The sequence below is a fragment of the Oryza sativa genome, chromosome 6 (assembly GCF_034140825.1).
Source record: "Oryza sativa Japonica Group chromosome 6, ASM3414082v1".
Lineage (NCBI taxonomy): Eukaryota > Viridiplantae > Streptophyta > Magnoliopsida > Poales > Poaceae > Oryza > Oryza sativa.
The window spans coordinates 13,779,582-13,798,938 of record NC_089040.1 but is presented as its reverse complement, the minus strand read 5'-3'; the positions used below and the strand labels follow the sequence as shown (position 1 = coordinate 13,798,938).

At 43.4% G+C, this 19,357-nt stretch overlaps 1 protein-coding gene across 4 annotated transcripts; it reads left to right on the top strand.

The window, feature by feature from the left end:
- The first annotated feature begins 9,224 nt into the window (after positions 1-9,224).
- On the top strand, positions 9,225-12,153 carry LOC4340951 (phosphatidylinositol 4-kinase gamma 4-like). 4 transcript variants are annotated; one of them, XM_015787854.2, is made up of 5 exons: positions 9,225-9,359; positions 9,530-9,624; positions 9,735-9,813; positions 9,902-11,444; positions 11,539-12,153. In XM_015787854.2, exons 4-5 carry the CDS (start codon positions 10,116-10,118, stop codon positions 11,914-11,916), a joined length of 1,707 nt encoding a protein of 568 aa, XP_015643340.1. In that variant the 5' UTR covers positions 9,225-9,359; positions 9,530-9,624; positions 9,735-9,813; positions 9,902-10,115; the 3' UTR covers positions 11,917-12,153. The 4 variants fall into 4 exon arrangements, with proteins under 4 accessions (XP_015643340.1, XP_015643337.1, XP_015643339.1 ...); XM_015787851.3 differs by having other exon boundaries at positions 9,225-9,381; XM_015787853.3 differs by having other exon boundaries at positions 9,225-9,394.
- Positions 12,154-19,357: the final 7,204 nt, after the last annotated feature.

The window sequence follows — 19,357 nt, the reverse complement described above, 5'->3', positions numbered from 1 at the left end:
AGCCAAGGGTCTCTTATTCCACTATAGGTGGCGTAGTTCCATAAGAATTGCTAGCTAAAATATTTTATGTGGTTTAACGCTAGTCAATAATAAAGGGGAGTTGGGGATTTGTCCCATCACCTTATTTCTCATTTTGATTTACTTTTATCTTACCTTTTTATTACTATTAAACTTATGGCTGTGTGTCTTATGACAGAAGTCGGAGATGTAATCCATTTCTATTATCTAAAAAATAATAACTTTGGGTAGTTGTGATACATGCCAATGAAAACCACAAATGTGACGGAAACACAAAAACTACCATTTGTTCACAAATGAATATATGAGATTTATCTATGTCATCACGAGTAAAATGTTTACTACTAAAACTTTTACTCATTGTGATATGGACAAATCTCATGCATCCATTTTGAATTCAAACGATAGTTTTCAGGTTTTCAATATACGTGGTTTGCACAAGTTTAACACTTCTTCTTAGTAATACTTACAAAAGGGTTGGGCATTCAAACTGACGAAGAATCTCTAAAAATTTAATCATAAATCAAATTTTAGAATTTAGAACCAATTTTGAATTGTAATTCAAATCTTAACCAGGCAGGCATGCGTTGGAGTATCCTAACAAAAATATCATCTCAATTAGTTGCCGAACCAACCATTTCCAAGCTGTGAAAAATTCTAATATGTTGTATTCTGATGTTTTCTCATGTATTACATCGACCCTCTTATAGGGTATATATAGGAGTACATAGGGGATAGAGACTTTGAGTACAATACAAGTAAGAGTAGATTTATCTCTAGGATTCTATCTCTAGAACTCTATCTTATCTCTAGGATTCTATCTCTAGGATATATCTTATCTCTATATTTGTATTTGACTCTTATCTCTAACTAACATATTATACTTCTAACATTCCCCCTCAGTCGTAACGGGAGCGAAGCGAACGATTGCGACTGGATTTGAAATCTTCTATTTCTTCATCTTCTTCAAGTCACCATCATCGATTGCATCTCTGGTGAACGGTCCTCCACCTAGTGCCTGCGTCCCCTTCTATGTCGTCCCTTGACTCTTCTCTATTCCCTCCCGCAGTCATAGCGGGAGTGTCATGGACGATAGCGATGACACGGACGCTTTGACTGGAGTTGTCGTAAATGATTCTTGTTGTAGACGTTCGTCGATGTAGCCAATCATGTAGTAGCCATGGTCATGGTAATCATGGTAGTTGATGTAGCCGCAAATAGCCGAAGACGAAAAAAAAATATTTACGCCATGGTGTGAAGACAAAAACTGCAATTGTTAGCATCTTGCACCTTGTATATGTCAGAGGATGCCATTGGGGACGTCTTGCATATGTTAGAGGACGTCGTTGGCGATGAGGCCACCACCTTGGTTGGTCCTTCTGCGCCGTGTAGCAGTCATCACAAAAGTGATGCCGAGTTGATGCAGTCGTTGTCGTCGTAGATGACGTGATCGATGCCGTCGTCGGTGATGCGGTCGTTGCCGTCGTAGAGGACGCGGTAAATGTCGTCGATGAAGTTTCTTGCAGATTAATCTGTCAGAGGACGCGAGTGTCCATCTATGGACGAGTCGGCAGCGCAAAGTTGATGAAGACCACTGATGATGTAGAATCGGCGAAGACGATCGTCCTGGAGAGCTCGGCGGCTTGACTTGGACTCCGCGAAGACGTCGCAGATGATCGGCCGGTGTCTTGATGCAGGTGTGTCGCAGGTGATCAGCCGGTGTGACGCAGGTGTGCAGCACAGGCGTGTGCACATGTTGTTGGCGACGAACAGCATCTGGCCCCTGCTTCTTGTGAAGTAGCCGATGCAGATCGATCCATGGATGAGGCCGGATGGCATGATGCTTGTTGACGTCAGCAGGAGAGCTCGGTGAAGACCATCGGTACGTGATGGCGCTTGGCCAGCACCTTGATTGGTTTAACCGATCTGTACGTGCATGTGCATGCGCGCTGCTCCTTTCTGAGTAGATGCGTCCTGGTGTTGCCGTCGCTCGATCGGGCTTCAATACGGCGACTTGGACGGTGGTGCCGTACGCCACGGCCTCGCCTTCTGATTGATGATGCTAGTGAGAGACGACGAAATCGTCGTCGTGTTGGCTCCTGGAAATCGTAGGGTTCGATGTGGCTAATATGAATTGATCTAATATCAATATTGGAAAAAATATCTAATGATATGTGGATAATCTAATCTAGATGATAGGAGAGGCTAGCTAACTAATGCTGTGCCCCGGGGAGAGCTTACGGATTCATCTCATCTCCCCGGGCTATGGCTCTGATACCATGTGAAAAATTCTAATATATTGTATTCTGATGTTTTCTCGTGTATTACATCAACCCTCTTATAGGGTATATATAGAAGTATATAGGGGATAGAGATTTAGAGTACAATACAAGTAAGAGTAGATTTATCTCTAGGATTCTATCTCTAGAACTCTATCTTATTTCTAGGATTTTATCTCTAGGATATATCTTATCTCTATATTTGTATTTGACTCTTATATCTAAGTAACATATTATACTTCTAACAGTATTTGACTCTTATTTTTAACTAACATATTATACTTCTAACACAAGCGCCCAAAGCCTTTTTCCCGAATCATCATTGATGCTATCGGACATTCGGACAAACATCAATTCCGCCAACTGGAACGCACATGGATTTGCTACTCCTAAGGAACAGGACTATGCAACCACATCATCCTTCAATAACCAAACAAGATTTAATTTAATCAACTACTAGAGAAGAAAAGCAGCAGATTTCGCGGAGAAAACTAAACAAAATGGTAAGCCAGTGGCCAACTCCAATAATCTCAACGGGAGTTCATCGTCTCCAAATAAACAAAATTTCCAGCCGAAAGCTGCACTCCACTGCAACATCACTCCAAATATAAAAAAAAAAATCCAGCCGAAATATGCGACAGCCACAGCACCACGGCCCACGGCTGGGCCTACTCCCCGTTAGAGAATTCGGAGTAGTCGGTGAATTAAAGAAGAAAAATGATTTTTTTTAGAAAAAAAAAGAGAAGAGAGTGGAGAGAAAAAGGCAAAGGCGATTGCGCGTACGCCTGAGTCGACCGTTCGGACGGTTTAAACGAGTGAGACCCTCGAGGGGAGAAAATTAAGGGAGCTCGAATGAGGGAGCGCGGGACGCGTGTATCAGCCAATGGGAGCTTGCCACATCGGAAGCAGAGGAAGCGCGCGCTTAACGTTCGGATGAGAAGTCGTTGGAGCTACCCCCGGTGTGTATGTGGGGATCATCTTTTTATACTTCGTGCAGGTGGGGCCGGATTCTTCGCACGCGTGGGTCCCATTAAAAAACTCTTGGACATCCCATTCAAAATAGGGTTAATTGGATCCATGCCACCGTAATTTTACCTATTCACTACTCATAAAAATACTATTACAATTCGTATATTCGTAACCGTGTCACTTAATTTTTACAAAATTAGAACGATACCACTGCCATTACGTTTTCCATCCATCTCATTCCTTTCCGTCTTCTTCCTTCTTTCTCCCGTCTTCTTCCCTCTCGTCACATCTTTGCTCACTGACACCGACGACCATCATCATGTCTCCATCGCCGCTGCGGCGCCAGTGTGGCTTCTCCTACAGGAGAACGTGGTGGGTGCTGCCGCAAAGCGAGTTCTCCACAAGGAACACGGCACGACGGTCCATAGCTCCACGCCCAAGAAATCTACCTCAGCCGGCGGGGTCGAGTCCAATGGGCGCGCAGCCATCGCGACAAGGGCAGCACTGTGGAGGAGCAGAGAAAGAGGGCACAACGGCGGTGTGGGCGAGCATGCGGCCGACACGAACCAAACTAACCCTAAACCCTTGTCTCTCGTTTCCCAATGGCAGCGGCAGCGGTAGCGGTGGTAGCCAATAGCAAGGACGATGACACCCCGGCCGCCGTCGCCGGCAGCAGCCGTACCAACCCTACCTCGTCGTGGCATCCGCATTGCTCGAGTCCAAGCCGCACACTCACGCTCCTCCGCCACCACCACCACCAGCTGCGGCTCTGACTTCAACCCCATGGTGAGGAAGGATGGTGTGGCCATGGTGATGGGCTTCCCCGCTGCCGCAGGCTGAGGTGACACGGAGGGTGGAGCTGCTGGAGGGAGTTGTGCTCGATGGCGGCATCAGCTTCTCCAATAGCGCCGACGATCGACGCGGTATCTTGACGCCCGCGACAGTCGGGAGAAGAAAAGGGAAGGGAGGGACGAGGTGACACAGAGGCACCGATGATTGGCGTTGGATCTTGACGCCCGCAGTAGCTGGGAGAAGAAAAGGGAAGGAAGGGAGGAGGTGACACAGAGGGTGGAGCCGCGGGAAGGAATCGTGCCTGGCGGCAGCATCAACTTCTCTGCCGGTGCCGACGACCGACGCTGGATCTTGACGCCCACGGCAGCCAAGAGAAGAAAAGAGGAGAGAGGAAGGAAGAAAGAAACGACAGTGACGAAGAACGTGACAGCGATGGCATAGATTCAATTTTGTAAAATTTCAGTGTCACGGCTACGTATAGACGAATTGTAATGATATTTTTCTAAATAGGTAAATTTGTAATGGCATGGGAAATACTATCTACATAGTTAGCAATCTAATATAGAATATAGATAAGAAGCTTGTTTAGATTTATCATAGTAAGTTGTTATATTTTAAGACAACTGAGTATAGAATATCTATGATTCAAAACTTATATTTCTATGTTACAACTAAAAAAGTGTAACCAATGTGCTACTAGCAGTGAAAAAATGACTTTATCAATTATTTTCAAAATATGCCGTTGGAGCAGATATTTTTCTAAAACTGTCTTTCAAGACATATACTGATTGATAATTGATTGATTCGCTTAAGTTAAATTTTTTTAAAAAAATGTGCGCAGCATCCTTATATAATGCAGAACTTTTTGTGTAGATTCAAGATTTTTTCATGTATTAATTTTTTTAAAATATAATTTGTTTTATTTGATAATAGAATATTTCTGTGATTGATTTTCTTTTATGAAAATCATCTTTCATGTGATAAAAGAATTTTTTTTGTCGCGTCTATCTTTTAATTAAGTAATTTGTCTTTCAGCTACATAAAAAAGTTCTTTAAAAACATGGAAATTTCTTTTGAGATATACATAATATACAAATTTCGATATTGTCTAAGGATGCTACATATAAAGATTGATATTTTTCCAAGACTTTTTGTAGGACCAAATTATAACAAGTATAGTTGATAACAATAGTTGTAAATAAAGTACAATAAAAACAGAAGAAAATAAAATAGTTGTATATTAAATCCCATCATAAATTTAGTATCTGTTGTATATAAATATAATTGTATGTATAAAAATATGAGAGTTATAATCAAATCTAATTCAACTGGCCCGCAATTTTCTAATGTATAGTTTGAATGAGTTTATCGGCTTTGATTTTGAACTTGTTGCGAAACGAGACATTAGTATATTATTAATTATAAGTATCAAGTATTACAACTTGGAATTTTGGTTTATTTAATTTTTAAAATAAATTTTATATAAAAGTATTTGAAAAAAATAGTTTGTTTAGCATTTTAAGAAACTTGCCTGCAATATATAAGGGAGTAGCTAATATGAGGATGCGTCTGGGATGGACGTTTAGCTGAGCTAAATTTCTTGAAGCAAAATAGACAGATCATTAGTAAATGATTATAACGCAGGATTGGAAGGGGTACGAGAGGGACGGGCGGAGAGGGTGAACCGGGACGAGGAGAAAATGTCCACTCCATGCATCGCGGGGAAAAGGCAAGTGGAAGTTGTGGGGCAAAAAAAAGAAAAGGGGCAGACGTGCCCACGTAGAGAAGGCGACACACAACGACAAAAAACGCAAACAGCTGGGTCGACGCCCGTGGTTTCCCATTCCTTCCTTGCACCGGCCGCAGTCGCAGTCGCAGTCGCACCCGCAAGCACAAGCAGCCACACCCACACGTAGGCACACGCGTCCTTGGCGACGGACACGGACGGCGCACACCGTCTCCTGTTAAGACGACGCGTCACGGCCTACGCACCCCGGCCTAATCCCTTTAACCTGTTTGGTTGGAGGTGATGTGCCTGAGAAAACTGCATGCCTGAGAGGCATTGGCTATCCTATCAAAACTTGCCTGATGATGCTAGCCTGAGCAAATATTGTTTGGTTGGTAGCCTGAGCCTGAGGAAACTAAATTGAGATTAGATGGCTCATAATTACATGGTTAAGGTAGATATTATTTACTCCCTCTATTTCACAATATAAGTCATTCTAGCATTTTCCACATCCATATTGTTGTTAATGAATCTAGACATATATATTTATCTAGATTCATTAATATCAATATGAATATGAAAAATGCTAGAATGACTTATATTGTGAAACGGAGAAAGTAAATAAAACGGTACTATCTCATATCCTAATCTATCGCATATAAGCAAATGTTGTATTTTCAGTTCGTTTACACCAACCAAGATTCAACAATAAAATATTCCAACACTTTTTGCATGCACAGCCGTGGGCCCGTGACAGGACAAGGTTGATTAGCGCGTTTTGTGTAACTAGCCTGAGCCAGGCGCTCGTTTTTGGTGGCCTGAGCCAGGCTAATGAACCTATCAGGTTTTTCAGATCAGGCAGGGAATGAAACCAGGCCACCAACCAAACAACACAGGATATCCCTCAGGGACACATCACGCCAGGCTCTTTTGGCTCAGGGCTTCAACCAAACAGCCCCTAGTCCGCTCCCCCGGCCTTTTCCAGCTCCCCTCCTGTGGCTTGCTTTTTTTTTTTTTTGAGTAAAGTCATCACTGGTCCCTAAACTTGTACCTTTGTGTCATCCCGGTCCCTAAACTCGTAAGTCGACCGTTCAGGTTCTCAAACTTGTTTCACTGTGTCATTCCGGTCTCTAAACTTGTAAATCACTCGTTTAGATCCTCCAACTTGTTCAGTTGTGTCACCCCGGTCCCTAAACAGGACGGTCAAAAAACTTTATATCAAAAAATAATTTATAACTTTTTCATGCAAAATCTAATGAAGACAAACTTTATATCAAAATTGTAGCACTCGACGCGACCTACAACTTTGTAGTTGAAAAGTTTTTGAATTAAAACTGTTTAGGGTCCCAAAATATTGTTGCATGTTTATAGATTTTGAAATTTTAATTTTAAAATTACATTTTGGGACAAAAAATGAATTAAAATAAAAAAAATCAACTACATAGTTGTAGATCGCGTCGAGGGCTACAAGTTTGATATAAAGTTTGTCTTCATTAGAGTTCACATGAAAAAGTTATAAATTATTTTTAAATATAAAGTCTTTAGACTGTCCTATTTGGCCCAAATGATATTCAAATCCAAGTTTAGGGACCGGGGCGACACAACTGAACAAGTTGGAGAACCTAAACGAGTTATCTGCAAGTTTAAGGACCGGGATGACACAATCAAATAAGTTTGAGAACCTGAACGGTCGATTTACGAGTTTAGGGACCGGGATGATACAGCGGTAAAAGTTTAGGGATCGGTGATGGACTTTACTCTTTTTTTTTTTCTTTCGTCTTCCCCACGGCCACGGCCACGGCCACGGCACGGATGGGGCTGGCTGAGTCAGAGAAACTGACCTGACCGACCATCCTTGCTCTGACTCTTCTTCCGCCCGCTCCTCTCGCCGACCGTTCTGAACATAGTGTGTGTGCCCCCACAAGGCAGTGAGGTGATCGTGTTTCTTTTCTTTTGTTTTGTTTTGTCGATGGAGGAGATTGATGGCAGGCAGGCACGTTGGGTGGAGGAGGGCCCAGGCCGGCTTTATACATTTCCTTTGTATTTTAGGCAGTGTTTACCGTACCCTTCAAACTTCTAAAAGTTCCATCATATTAAATAAAATATTTAAACACATACATAAAGCATTAAATATGAAAAAAAACCAATTACACAGTTTGCATGTAAATTGCGAGACGAATTTTTTAAGCCTAATTATACCATAATTTGACAATATGATGCTACAGTAAACATTTGCTAATAACAAATTAATTAGGCTTAATAAATTTGTGTCGCAGTTTACAGGCGGAATCTGTAGTTTGTTTTGTTAAGACATCAGTAATGTATAATGCTCAAGTGGGTCTTTAAGATAGGTCCAATGTGGGCTCTATTGCTATATAGCATCTCTCACACAGTGTATATAGCAAGAGGAGGTATTAAGGTGGGTCCCACCTTTTATCATCTATAACCAACTACTACACCTTTCCAATTTCTCTCCCCCACCTATAGAGAGAAGAATGTTTTTTTATTCCTTATGGCCATGCATATTATAGCTAATGGTAGCTCATCCAAGAAACCTTTATAATGCTCACTCTCACAATGTATATGGACTACTCAAGGGCTTAAGACCCTCTATATTTCCACATTGTGGATGCCTTTATTAGTCTACGCTTAATACTTTAAATATGTATCCGTATACTGAAAAAATTTTGGCACGTGAACTAAACACAGTCTTAGATTTTCAGCGACAGCTAAAATTTAAAATTCACTTATACATATTTTTATATTTTTTTAGTCATCTCATTTCTAATAAAAAGAAATGGGGGCATCTTGCCCTTGATAAGAAAACAAAATATTTTGATATTTTTGTTATAGTTCATTTGTATATGTAATTTTAAGACACTAAGAATACATATATAATATTTTATTCGTTTCTAATTAACTGTAGGCCAAACTATATGACTAAATCAAGTATTTTTTTTCGATAATCATCAGCATACATTTTTCCTTTTTCTGGGGGACTTTTGGCATCTGGTGTGTGCAAGTTTGTTTTCACTCATCTTATTTGTTTAGGTTTGTTTTTTCTAAGTGTATATGGATTAATACAATGTTCGACGTGTAATAATAATCTCGTACTCATCATTATTAAAGATCAAAATATCCCAACCTGGATTTCTTATCTATGGTGTCTCTAGAACCATCCTTCTTTCCTCTTGCTCCGTGTGCTAAGCATACCGACAAAAAAAAAAAAATCCTAAAACCGCTGTATACCCTCGAGCCCCGACAATGGAGATTTTTTTTCCCCTTCCGATTCCATCGGCCCCACTTCCGCGAAGGCGCGTCCTCTCTCTCTCTCTCTCCCCACAGCACGTCACGTCACGCTCACGCCGTCAGCCCTGGAAACTGACGGTGACGGCCGCCCGCCTCCGCCGAATAAATCAGCTGCCCCCACAACCATCACCATTTCCCCTCCCTCTCTCTCTGAATTTCTTTCTCCCCAAACCAAAACCAAACCGAAGCTTCCCCATCTCGCGTGAACTTCGGAGCAAGGAAGAACAAGGCGCCGCGCCGGATTTAGCCCCGCCCCCCTCTCCGGGGTATCCCCCCTCCTCTCCTCTGGTCGGTTCTTGCGGTGAATCCCCCGCTGATTTGTCCTGTGAATTCTTGTGAGATTATTTTTCTTTTTTTTTTTGGGGCGGTTGGCTTGGGATTTGGATTGGTGGGGAGTTTTTCTGATCTGTGTGGTGGTGTGGTGGTGTGCTTGCAGGGTTTGATTGGAGTGAGGTGAATCGGTGAGGTTGTGGCTCGGTTGGCGTCCGGATCGGAGGGGGTTCGGGCCCTTCCTGATTAATCCCTCTTCTGGTGAGCAATTTCTCTGGTTTTTTGTGTTAATTTGAGCTGAATTTACCCTGGGGATCGGGTGGATTTGATGGTCTGAGGCTGATCGATCCGGAATGATTTCTCCTTTGTAGATTCCGTGTGGGGGATTCAATCACTGGTGGGCAAAGGCGAGATATTTCGTCACTTCTCCCCCTCATCTAACCATGTCTGGTACGTTTCTCTTCATGCTCTGGAATTTCTCCCCTTCGGTTGAATGTTTCGGTGGTTAATAACGAATGGCTCTCTGAATTTTGTGCAGGTTTGATGTGCCTGGAGATCAAGATGGGATTGTAACCACGCTGGTTATCTCGCGATCGCAGAGGGTTTCCTCCATCCTCTAAGGAAGGAAAGGAACCCTTGCCCTTTCTTCTCCATGGCTTCTAATTCGTAGTGTGAAGGATCTGATTTTTAGGTTAGTGTAAATAGTAGCAGTAGTTGAGGAAGCTTCGGCATCCTAAGGACCTCCTGTGAAGATGTCGTCTGCTGCCATTGCCATTAGCCCGATGGTGGAAGAGTTTGCTCTCCTGCCCATCTGCTTCGACGGCAGCCGGTCGCCCCACTGTTTGTCCGGGTCACAGCTGCAGGATTCGATTATCATCTTTCTTGCTGTGCCTGGTGCCCCACCGATGCCGATGAGTGTGCTCGGCTCGGAGTCCATCGCCTCGGTCAAGCTGCGCATTCAGCGGTTCAAGGGGTTCGTGGTTAACAAGCAGAGGCTTGTGCTTGATGGGCACGAGCTGGCAAGGAACAACTGCCATGTGAAGGATTATGGGCTTGCCGATGGAAATGTTCTGCACCTTGTTATCCGCTTGGCTGATCTTCGCTTGATTAACATCGAGACTACCAGTGGAAAGAAGTTTCAGTTCCAGGTGGACCAGAGCCGCAATGTCAAGTATCTCAAGAGTAAGCTGGCAGTGGAGGGAGATGAGGACCTTGGTGAGGATCACAAGCTTGAATGTGATGGCAAGGAGCTTGAGGACCACCAGCTGATTGCTGATATTAGCAAGAAGGATGATGCTGTGATCCATTTGTTCATCCGCAAGCCAGCAAAGTTACGGACACAGCAAGTTGATAAAGACACGGTGGTTACAGTTGTCACTCCGCAGGAGAAAGAGAACCTTCAAAATGAAGCTCATGCTGTGAACCCTGCTAAACCAGCTGGTGCTAGGCCTGCTCTTGTTGAACCAATTATCGTTAACCACAAGGTGAAGCTATCACTTGAAGTGATGAGAATGATTAGCTCAGCCATAGCTGGTCTTGAGAATGGATACTTGCCAGTGATGTCAGCTGAAGGTTCAGGGGGTGTTTACTTCATGCAAGATGCATCAGGAGAGAAGAATATTGCAGTGTTTAAGCCCAGAGATGAGGAACCTATGGCTAAAAACAACCCAAGAGGGCTTCCAGTGTCGACTGATGGAGAAGGCATGAAGAGGGGGACACTTGTAGGGGAAGGTGCATTTAGGGAAGTTGCTGCTTATATTCTTGACCATCCAATTGGTGATCATGAATCTGAAGAACGTATCGGGTTCTCTGGTGTGCCTCCCACAGCATTGGTCCGGAGCTTACACAGGGGGAAGAGCTTCAAGATTGGATCACTGCAGATGTTCATTCAGAACAATGGAAGTTGTGAGGATATGGGTCCCCGAGCATTTCCAGTGAAGGAGGTCCACAAAATAGCAGTGTTAGATCTTAGGTTAGCAAACGCTGATCGTCATGCAGGGAACATTTTAGTGTGCAAGGATGAAGAAGGTGGCAATTACAAGTTGGTTCCAATTGATCATGGTTACTGCTTGCCAGAGAAGGTACACGTTACTCTCTAGCACTCACTTTTCTTCTTGCATGAGATAGTACTTATTCTGGTAGACTAACGATAATTTTTTTTCCATTGTGACGCAGTTTGAAGATTGTACCTTTGAGTGGCTGTACTGGCCCCAGGCTCGTGAACCATTCAGTGATGAAACCATTGCATACATCAAATCACTAGACGCTGAAGAGGACATCAAGCTTCTCAAGTTCCATGGGTGGGAGCTGTCTGCAAGATGTGCTCGTGTCCTGTGCATCAGCACCATGCTTTTAAAGAAAGGTGCAGCACGAGGCCTCACACCGTATGACATCGGGCGTATACTGTGCAGGGAAACTGTGAATAGAGACTCTGAGATTGAGGACATCGTCCAGGAAGCCGAGGGCCATGTTCTCCCAGGGTCAAGTGAAGTAATCTTCTTAGAAACCGTATCTGAAATCATAGACCGTCACCTCGACAAGAAGTTCGCTTAGAAACCCAGAATAACTGATCTAGTTGTTCAGCTGTATCCAGTCAGTTTGGTGTAAGTATGTTGACAAGCCACTCTTCAATGGACTAAATGATTTCATTTGTTTGTAGCATCTCAAACCTTCAAGTGCATTACCTACATACATTTTGTGAATATGTAAGCATGTGTTGTGTGTTGGTCGTGCGCATCATCAGCATGGTACTGTCTGAGAGACGAAATAAAATGTTGATTTAGTGCTGTTTTTGCTGGTGCTGTTCTTTAACTGTACTCCAAAGTTTGAAACTGCAAGGATGTTTGCTGTTCTTAAATACTGTTCCAACTCAATTTGGAGCGGTTTCCATTTAAGCCTTCAGTAAGAAAAAAAATCGCCTTTGCTGAAATTAATACTAGTAGATTATCTGCACTCGGCATTCTAGATTTCAAGTCCATTCTTTGTACATTTGAGTGGTCAAACAACAAATTTTTTAAGGGCTGCCTCTGGTCAGGTCGCAAGCTGCGGCAATTTTAATTTGCGCAAGTTGTAATTGTAATTTGTAGGTGAGATTCTCTTGGTAGGTTCACCGTTTACTCTTTCGACTTAGGACAAGCTAGCTGAGGTATGAAATCGTGAAAGGCACGTACAACAATTTACTCTGACTTGGCATCAACTTCTGTATCGAAGGATCCGTGACTCGTTCCATCTTTCGCCGAGGTCCAGACGATGACGCGATGCCCAAGCTGAATGTAACTTGTGATAGTGATAGCGATGCAGTTTCGCTGAAATTTCTCCGCTTCTGCGTTCACCATCAAGAGCTCTTGGCCACTGCCAACCGGTGCCTACAAACTGCCATCGCTGTTTAGTGATGAATTGCCATTTTTCGAGTCTCCAACTATTGAACTTCATATGCTCTCTCCGCTTCTTAATAGTGGGCAATTTTGAATTTACCATTTAAACTTTAACCATTAATTATTATAAAACGTAGGTAGTAATATTGTTTACAATTCAATCATTGCGACTATTTCATGGATATTTGATTTTAATAAACTAGAGTAAAATTGCCACCATCAGATCTACCTCTTCCAAAAAAAAAAAAAGGAAAAGCAAAGATCAGATCTCGGTGCTAGCAACGTATCAAACCAGCAAGCGCAAAATCACTTGGTTCAATTAAATGGACTAGTGCAGTGCGCTTGAGCTTTTCTCCAACGAAATTTTTAGAAAACTACTTCAAGTTCTCTCTTCAAAACTTTCAGAATTGTTACCATCGAATCATCTCAAGATTTATACATGAGAGGGAAAAAATTACGAAAAAGAAATTTTTACACATATCACGCGTAAGATCCCAGTGTTAGTCAAACAAATCATAAGTCAAATACAAGTTTTATATAAATTATATTATAGTTACAATGTAATTACAATGCAGTTACAGTGTAGTTATAATGTAATTATATTCCAATTATATTATAGTTATGTCTGAAAGTTTTTCACTTGAAAACTTGCGGTAATTTTTTTAAGATAAGATAGGGATTTTGTCAGGCCGATTTTAACGGTGATCCAGTCATAGAGATAGTGGTTTTTAGTCCATGTTACCTTCGGATGGGTCGGTTTTGTACTAGCGTTCTAAATCAACTATATTTCCTATGACTTGTTAAATTTTGTTGGGTTAAAAACACGGGCTGATAGCAGGTATAGGAACCCAGCCAGTAGACGCTAGTATTCTATTTAACAAGTCACTAAAAAGAATTTTATACCCTCTCCGGTCCAAAATAGAAACATATCTAGCGTTCAAAATTTATGTCATAATATAAGCATAACTCAAAGCACTACTAGCAATGCATGACAATCCATATATTTTCAGCAAATCAGGTGTTTGGACGTGTTGACTAAGAAAATGACACATCTCGAGAAAACGAATGTTCCATTTTTCTTATCCGAATAATCCTGTTTTTGGTAGTTTAAAAGGAGAGTTTTTTTATTATTTATGGATTTTTTCATGAATTCAACTTGTGTAAGGAGTAATTTCTTCACACCCAATAAATATGAAGGATAACTACGAACCAGTCGATAAAATATATATTTCTTTTACCTCTTTGTTCTTGGGTAAATTTGATCATGCCATTGCGCATTTGTTATGTTGAAAAAAAATACATTACTATTCACATATTTACCTATTTGTACACATGCTTTTGCAATATTTCTAAAACTAGAAATGCCATTTTGTACCCATCATACATATTTTGAATATTTTTTTGTTGTATTTTTTGTATGGACCGAAATTCCCAATCTGCATGTGGGTCACCATTCAGTTCCATCTTCTTCCTTCGAAAGCTTCTTCTGTGTTCAGAATTAATTATGACTGTTCATCGCCTAACGTACCTTAAGGAAGATGAAATGTCAAAATGGTACTCATATTATAAGTAGTTTGACTTTTCTTTAGTTAAATTTTTTTAAGTTTGACCAAGTTTGTAGTAAAATTTACTAACATTTTCAATACAAAATATATCTAGTGTTAAATTTAATGAAACTAATTTGGTATTGTAAATGTTACTAAGTTTTTCTACCACCTTGTTCAGCTATTATGTGTAGCAAGGGTGGGAGAGATAAACACTTTGCAAAAAGCATAGGGGAAGAAACAAAAAGGGATTTTTGCAAATAGTCTTTTCTTACAAAATAAGTCCTTAGGGTTTGTCTGTTTGACTTATCCCACAGTTGTGATGGCTCTTATACCAGCTTATCACGCCTGGAAAATAACTTTCCCGAACGCTAGTGTATAATTCCTCGTCCTAGGAAAAGCCAGGGTACACCAGAATAAACTTGGTACAAAAGACACATCTTTATTAATTATCAAGATAATATTTACGTTATTACAAAGACATATTAGGCTTGACAACAAAAGAAAAACAACAGCGGACTAGTGAGCCTACTAGTCCATCTTTAGAGGCACTCAACTAGAAGTAAAGCCAGGACTACACCTAAGACCTGTTCTTCGAAAAGCTTCTCTGATCGGAGAGGGAAAGATTGAGCAAGAATGAGTACAACCATCGTACTCAGCAAGCCATGCCGGAAAATGAATTATAATGAAAGGTGAACAAAGAGGTGGCATAATAGGTTCTTTTTGTGTAAAGGCAAAGTTGCAATATTTTAATGTTTTTAAAGCATAGTTTAAACTCGGTTCTATTTCTAAGCAATATTATCATGGTTGTGAACCTATGCATACCGGCCATAAACCCAGGTTAACCACCTGTCCAAAGTGACATGAATTCCATCCATTACTTCGAAGATAAAAACTAACTTGGGTACATTGCTAGGCTTGCCCATAACCGAGGGCGTTGCTATTCGAATAGTTTTACTCTGATCAGAGGTGTACATCTTTACCCACAAGGCACAACACTTAACTTCATGTTAGCTATGCATCGCAATACCCGAAAGATACCCGAAAAGTCAAGATCGTGACAAGACTACCCACCTAGCTCAACCCAAAACAGAAGGACCCGCAAAGGTCTCGCCGTCCGCTGGTCCTCGACAACGTAAAGGTTGCCGAATCCCCCGGGACGAGACATGCCCCCTTGTGCGCCAGGTCAAAGTCAGCATCCCCTAGCCCCAGACCTATCATATCGATGTCCTTTGTTTTGAGATGATCTAGACTTCTAGGCAAGCCTTACCCATTAGACTTGTGATTGCACTGTTATGCTTCGCATCACAGGCCCGAGGTGCTTATAACAAAACCATACACCTCGTGCCTCACAAAAACAGGTTTAGAGAGTTTTGACTCAGATTCCATCATGTCCTAGCTCAAGCAGCCACCTAATCGTCATTCCTACATATTTTAGTTGTTACTCTCATTCTAATTTGTAAAAGGGATTCTTCGATGGATCTAAGTATAGATAAGCTCAACCTAAAGCAACTAGTAAGTCCATCATATACGGAGCCATACTTGTTATTTTATCATTTTACTTAGGTTGACAAGAGCATGGTTAGAAATTCAACAACATGGCTATATAACAATGATCATATGAATATTAACTATTAAATAAAGAACATTAAGAGTCATATAATTTATAAAAGTGATGCATATAGAATTGAATCAACATAGTTTTTGCAATAATGGGATTTAATGTCCAAGCAATATGGTATGACTTGCCTTGCTCAAACAAAAGGTCTTCCGACAATTTGATATGCACTTCAGGAACTTCCGAAACAACTGCACGAGCAACAAAACTGGGATACAACTCTATCAAAGATACGGTAACAATACATAAAAACAACAACCACAGTTTCTTTAAGTTATAACAAAAATTAAACAATTTCAACATATCAATTAGGAGCTCGTTTGGCCGAGAAACGATCATCCGAATTTTAAGTGTAATTAAATGGATATTTCCAAGTTGTTTAATTATTATTATACCATTAATTTGTGTGTGAAGCCACGTAAGCAACCACACGCGCAAATATGTGGCTGTACGCGGGAGGAAAACAACAACTTGCATCGGCGGACGGGACCAGAGGTCATCGGCGCACCGCGGCACGGCAGCGACGCCGATAAAATGAGGATAGGACAGTGAAGGAGGGGTTCTCACCATGGGCATGACGCGACGACGACCTTGGTGCAGCGGCGACGAATGGAGGAGGGTAACGGAGACGAAACGATGGGCGACACTTCGTCTTGGCGAGAATGACGATTGGAAGTAGTCAACTACGATGGGGAGGTGTTCCGAGAATCTTCGGATAACGAGGAGGCGCAGCTAGGGGTGGTAATTTCCCCCACGGGGCTGGCTCCCCTGCGGGGACCCGCTCCTACGGGGCCGGGGATGGTAGAGAATTCTCACCGACGGGTGAGAGAGGGCGGGCCCCCGACTTTTTCCGGGGCTGAGGCCGGGTTGGCTGCATCACCCACGGGTCACCCGTAGGGGCCCCGAAGTATTGTACAAAATATATGCTATTACATATTAATAGCCCATCAAGGATAGCCCAGATATAGTTTGCTATTGGAAGACCACCAATGAGCTTGTGTAGCCCAGTTTAGAGGAGATATAAATACAAAAGAAGCAAACCCTAACCCATATGGTGCGGTGCCATCCCCACAATACGACGAAACATTTCTGGCGGCGGGGGCACAACGCAATCGTGTGAGGCTCGCGTAAAGAAAAAAGCAGAGAGAAGAAAAATCATTTGGCGTTGCTGCTACGGACGCATGTTGCGACGCTCACCCAGGAGGCGGCCGCCCGCAGCTAGCACCGACTACTCTGCCCCTTGCCACCACTCTCAGCTATAGGTTCTCTGATGCGATGCTCCATGCTGTTTCCCCCATCCTGCCGGCCGTTGGCTCCTCGCGTCTTTCACTTGCTCTCCTTCTGGCTACAGGTTCCCACTTTGTTCTACTCTCCTTTCGACTGTCGCTAGCACCGGGTGTGCGGGAACCTGGTCGGATGGCGGGGCCCCGGAGGGGCCGGGGATGGTGACTAATTTCGTCCCATTCTCCAATCCGGGCCGGGGCCGGGTGAACACGCAAGAGAGTGGGGGCGGGACCGTTCTTGTCCAACGCCGCCCCCTCCCCCGCCATCCGTCTCGTTGCCAACCCTAGGCGTAGTTGAGGATGATGAGGTGCAGCCGATAGCCGTGACGGCGCAGTGAGGCGGTGCTCCACTGAGGAGGGAGGGGCCACTGGAGGAAGAAGACGATGACGTATTCACTGTTCACCGGCGAGGACGAGTTTCCAGCGGTCTCCAGGAGAAACGAAGGTGAGGCTGGGGAAGAGGAGGCGGCTGCGAAGCCGGTGGAGGTAGCGGCGAGCTCCAGAGACACTTGATTTGACGGTGAGGGCCGGCTGGAGGAGGACGACGGCGGCGGCGCCATTGGTTGCCAATGAGGATGCACTTCCGGCGCCCTTTGGGTGAAACGCAGATGAGGCCGGGGATGAGGAGGTCTCTTCGATGCCGAGGAAGGTGGTGGCGTGTGGTTCGGTGCTGCTCCCGTCGACGGGGAGGGTTGGCCGGAGTTCGCCGGCACAGAGGAGAGAGGAGGAGGCATGGGGGGGGGGAGGGGCAGCGTGGGGGCGAGAGACCTTGTCCCGAGGAAGCACGGAGGATGAGGAGGGTCCAGGGTTCCTTTTATAGCAGATTGGGGAGTGGAACGGTGCCGGGATAGGAGAACGACGCCGGTGGGGCGTCGGCCATCAATGGCGGTGGTTCACCGGAGATTAAATTTGACGATTAAAGGCTGAATCAAGAGGGAAAAACATGGGGGAATTCATGAAGAGGAGGAGAGGAACCAATTTTGGCATTTTATTCGGATGGTAAACGTCCGGGTAGGTAGATCGGCGTGTCGGTGGCGGTAGGGTTTGACCGGCAGAAGAACGGGCGACGGCTTGGCTAAGGGACACGACCCGCGGGGATCTGAGATGGGCCTCGGGGCTATACGGCCCAAGAGAAAGGAGGTGGCCAGCGGGAGGAGGTAAACGGACTTCAGTCCGAGGGATAGGATGATGAATTGGGCCGAGATGGCTGCAGCCCAAGAGGGAGAGAGAGAGGCTAGAGAGGGATGAGGAGAGTGGGAGGGAGGAGAAAGGGACTCCGGCAGCGGGCCTAAAGAGGTGGAGAGCGCTTTGGGCCGGATTTGGCCCAACGAGAGGGAGAGGATTATCTTTAGTTTTCTCATTTTAAGAAACTCTTAAATTGGTTGTTGTTGATTTAAAATTATTTAGGTTTCTATGAAAATTCAAGTAAAAATTGAGGGACCAAATTAAAGTATGGAGAATTCAAAAAAAATACTCCAAGCCAAAATTGAATTTTTATTTGATGTATTTTAGCATTTGATGAGATTTGTTTTAAGCTTTTAATAATTTCTATTATTCCATTTAGGAAGTGATTTTTAATTTGGGCTGGATTTATGAAGGCGTGACTAGGTGGTAAGGTGCGAGGAGGCCTACAGTGATGATTCATCCCCTGGCCACAGGCCTCGCCACATGGTGTGCATGCCCAACGACACTCGGATACGCCGCTTCACCTAATGGAGGGGGCGTGTCACCAATCCAGGTTAGCGTGAGCACACCGAGTTGGCTATATGACGGGTGGAGAAGGGAGCACAAGACAGTTGTTATTGCGGTCCTTGACTTGTTGAAAAAGGAGGCAACCATGCAAGCATGAGGTAAAGGATGAGAAAGACACTGTGTCACTCTCCTTGGTTGATAAAAGGAAGAGGACATGCCACTTAGAAAGGAGAGAAAAGAGAGATACGAAGATGCTTGTATTCCAATTCAATCCCGAATGAAAAAAAACACAGGACTAAGGTGTTACACCCCCGGGGTGGCCTGAACCTGTATAATCGTTGAGTGTCCTTCGTCCGAGACTAGAAAACACTTCACAGCCCACATACACATCATCTGTAGTAAACTCCCTGGCCAAATCTTCAATAGGGGAGGAGTATGCACTTCCCTGCTATTGGAGGATCGCTCCATCGACAACTACCATAT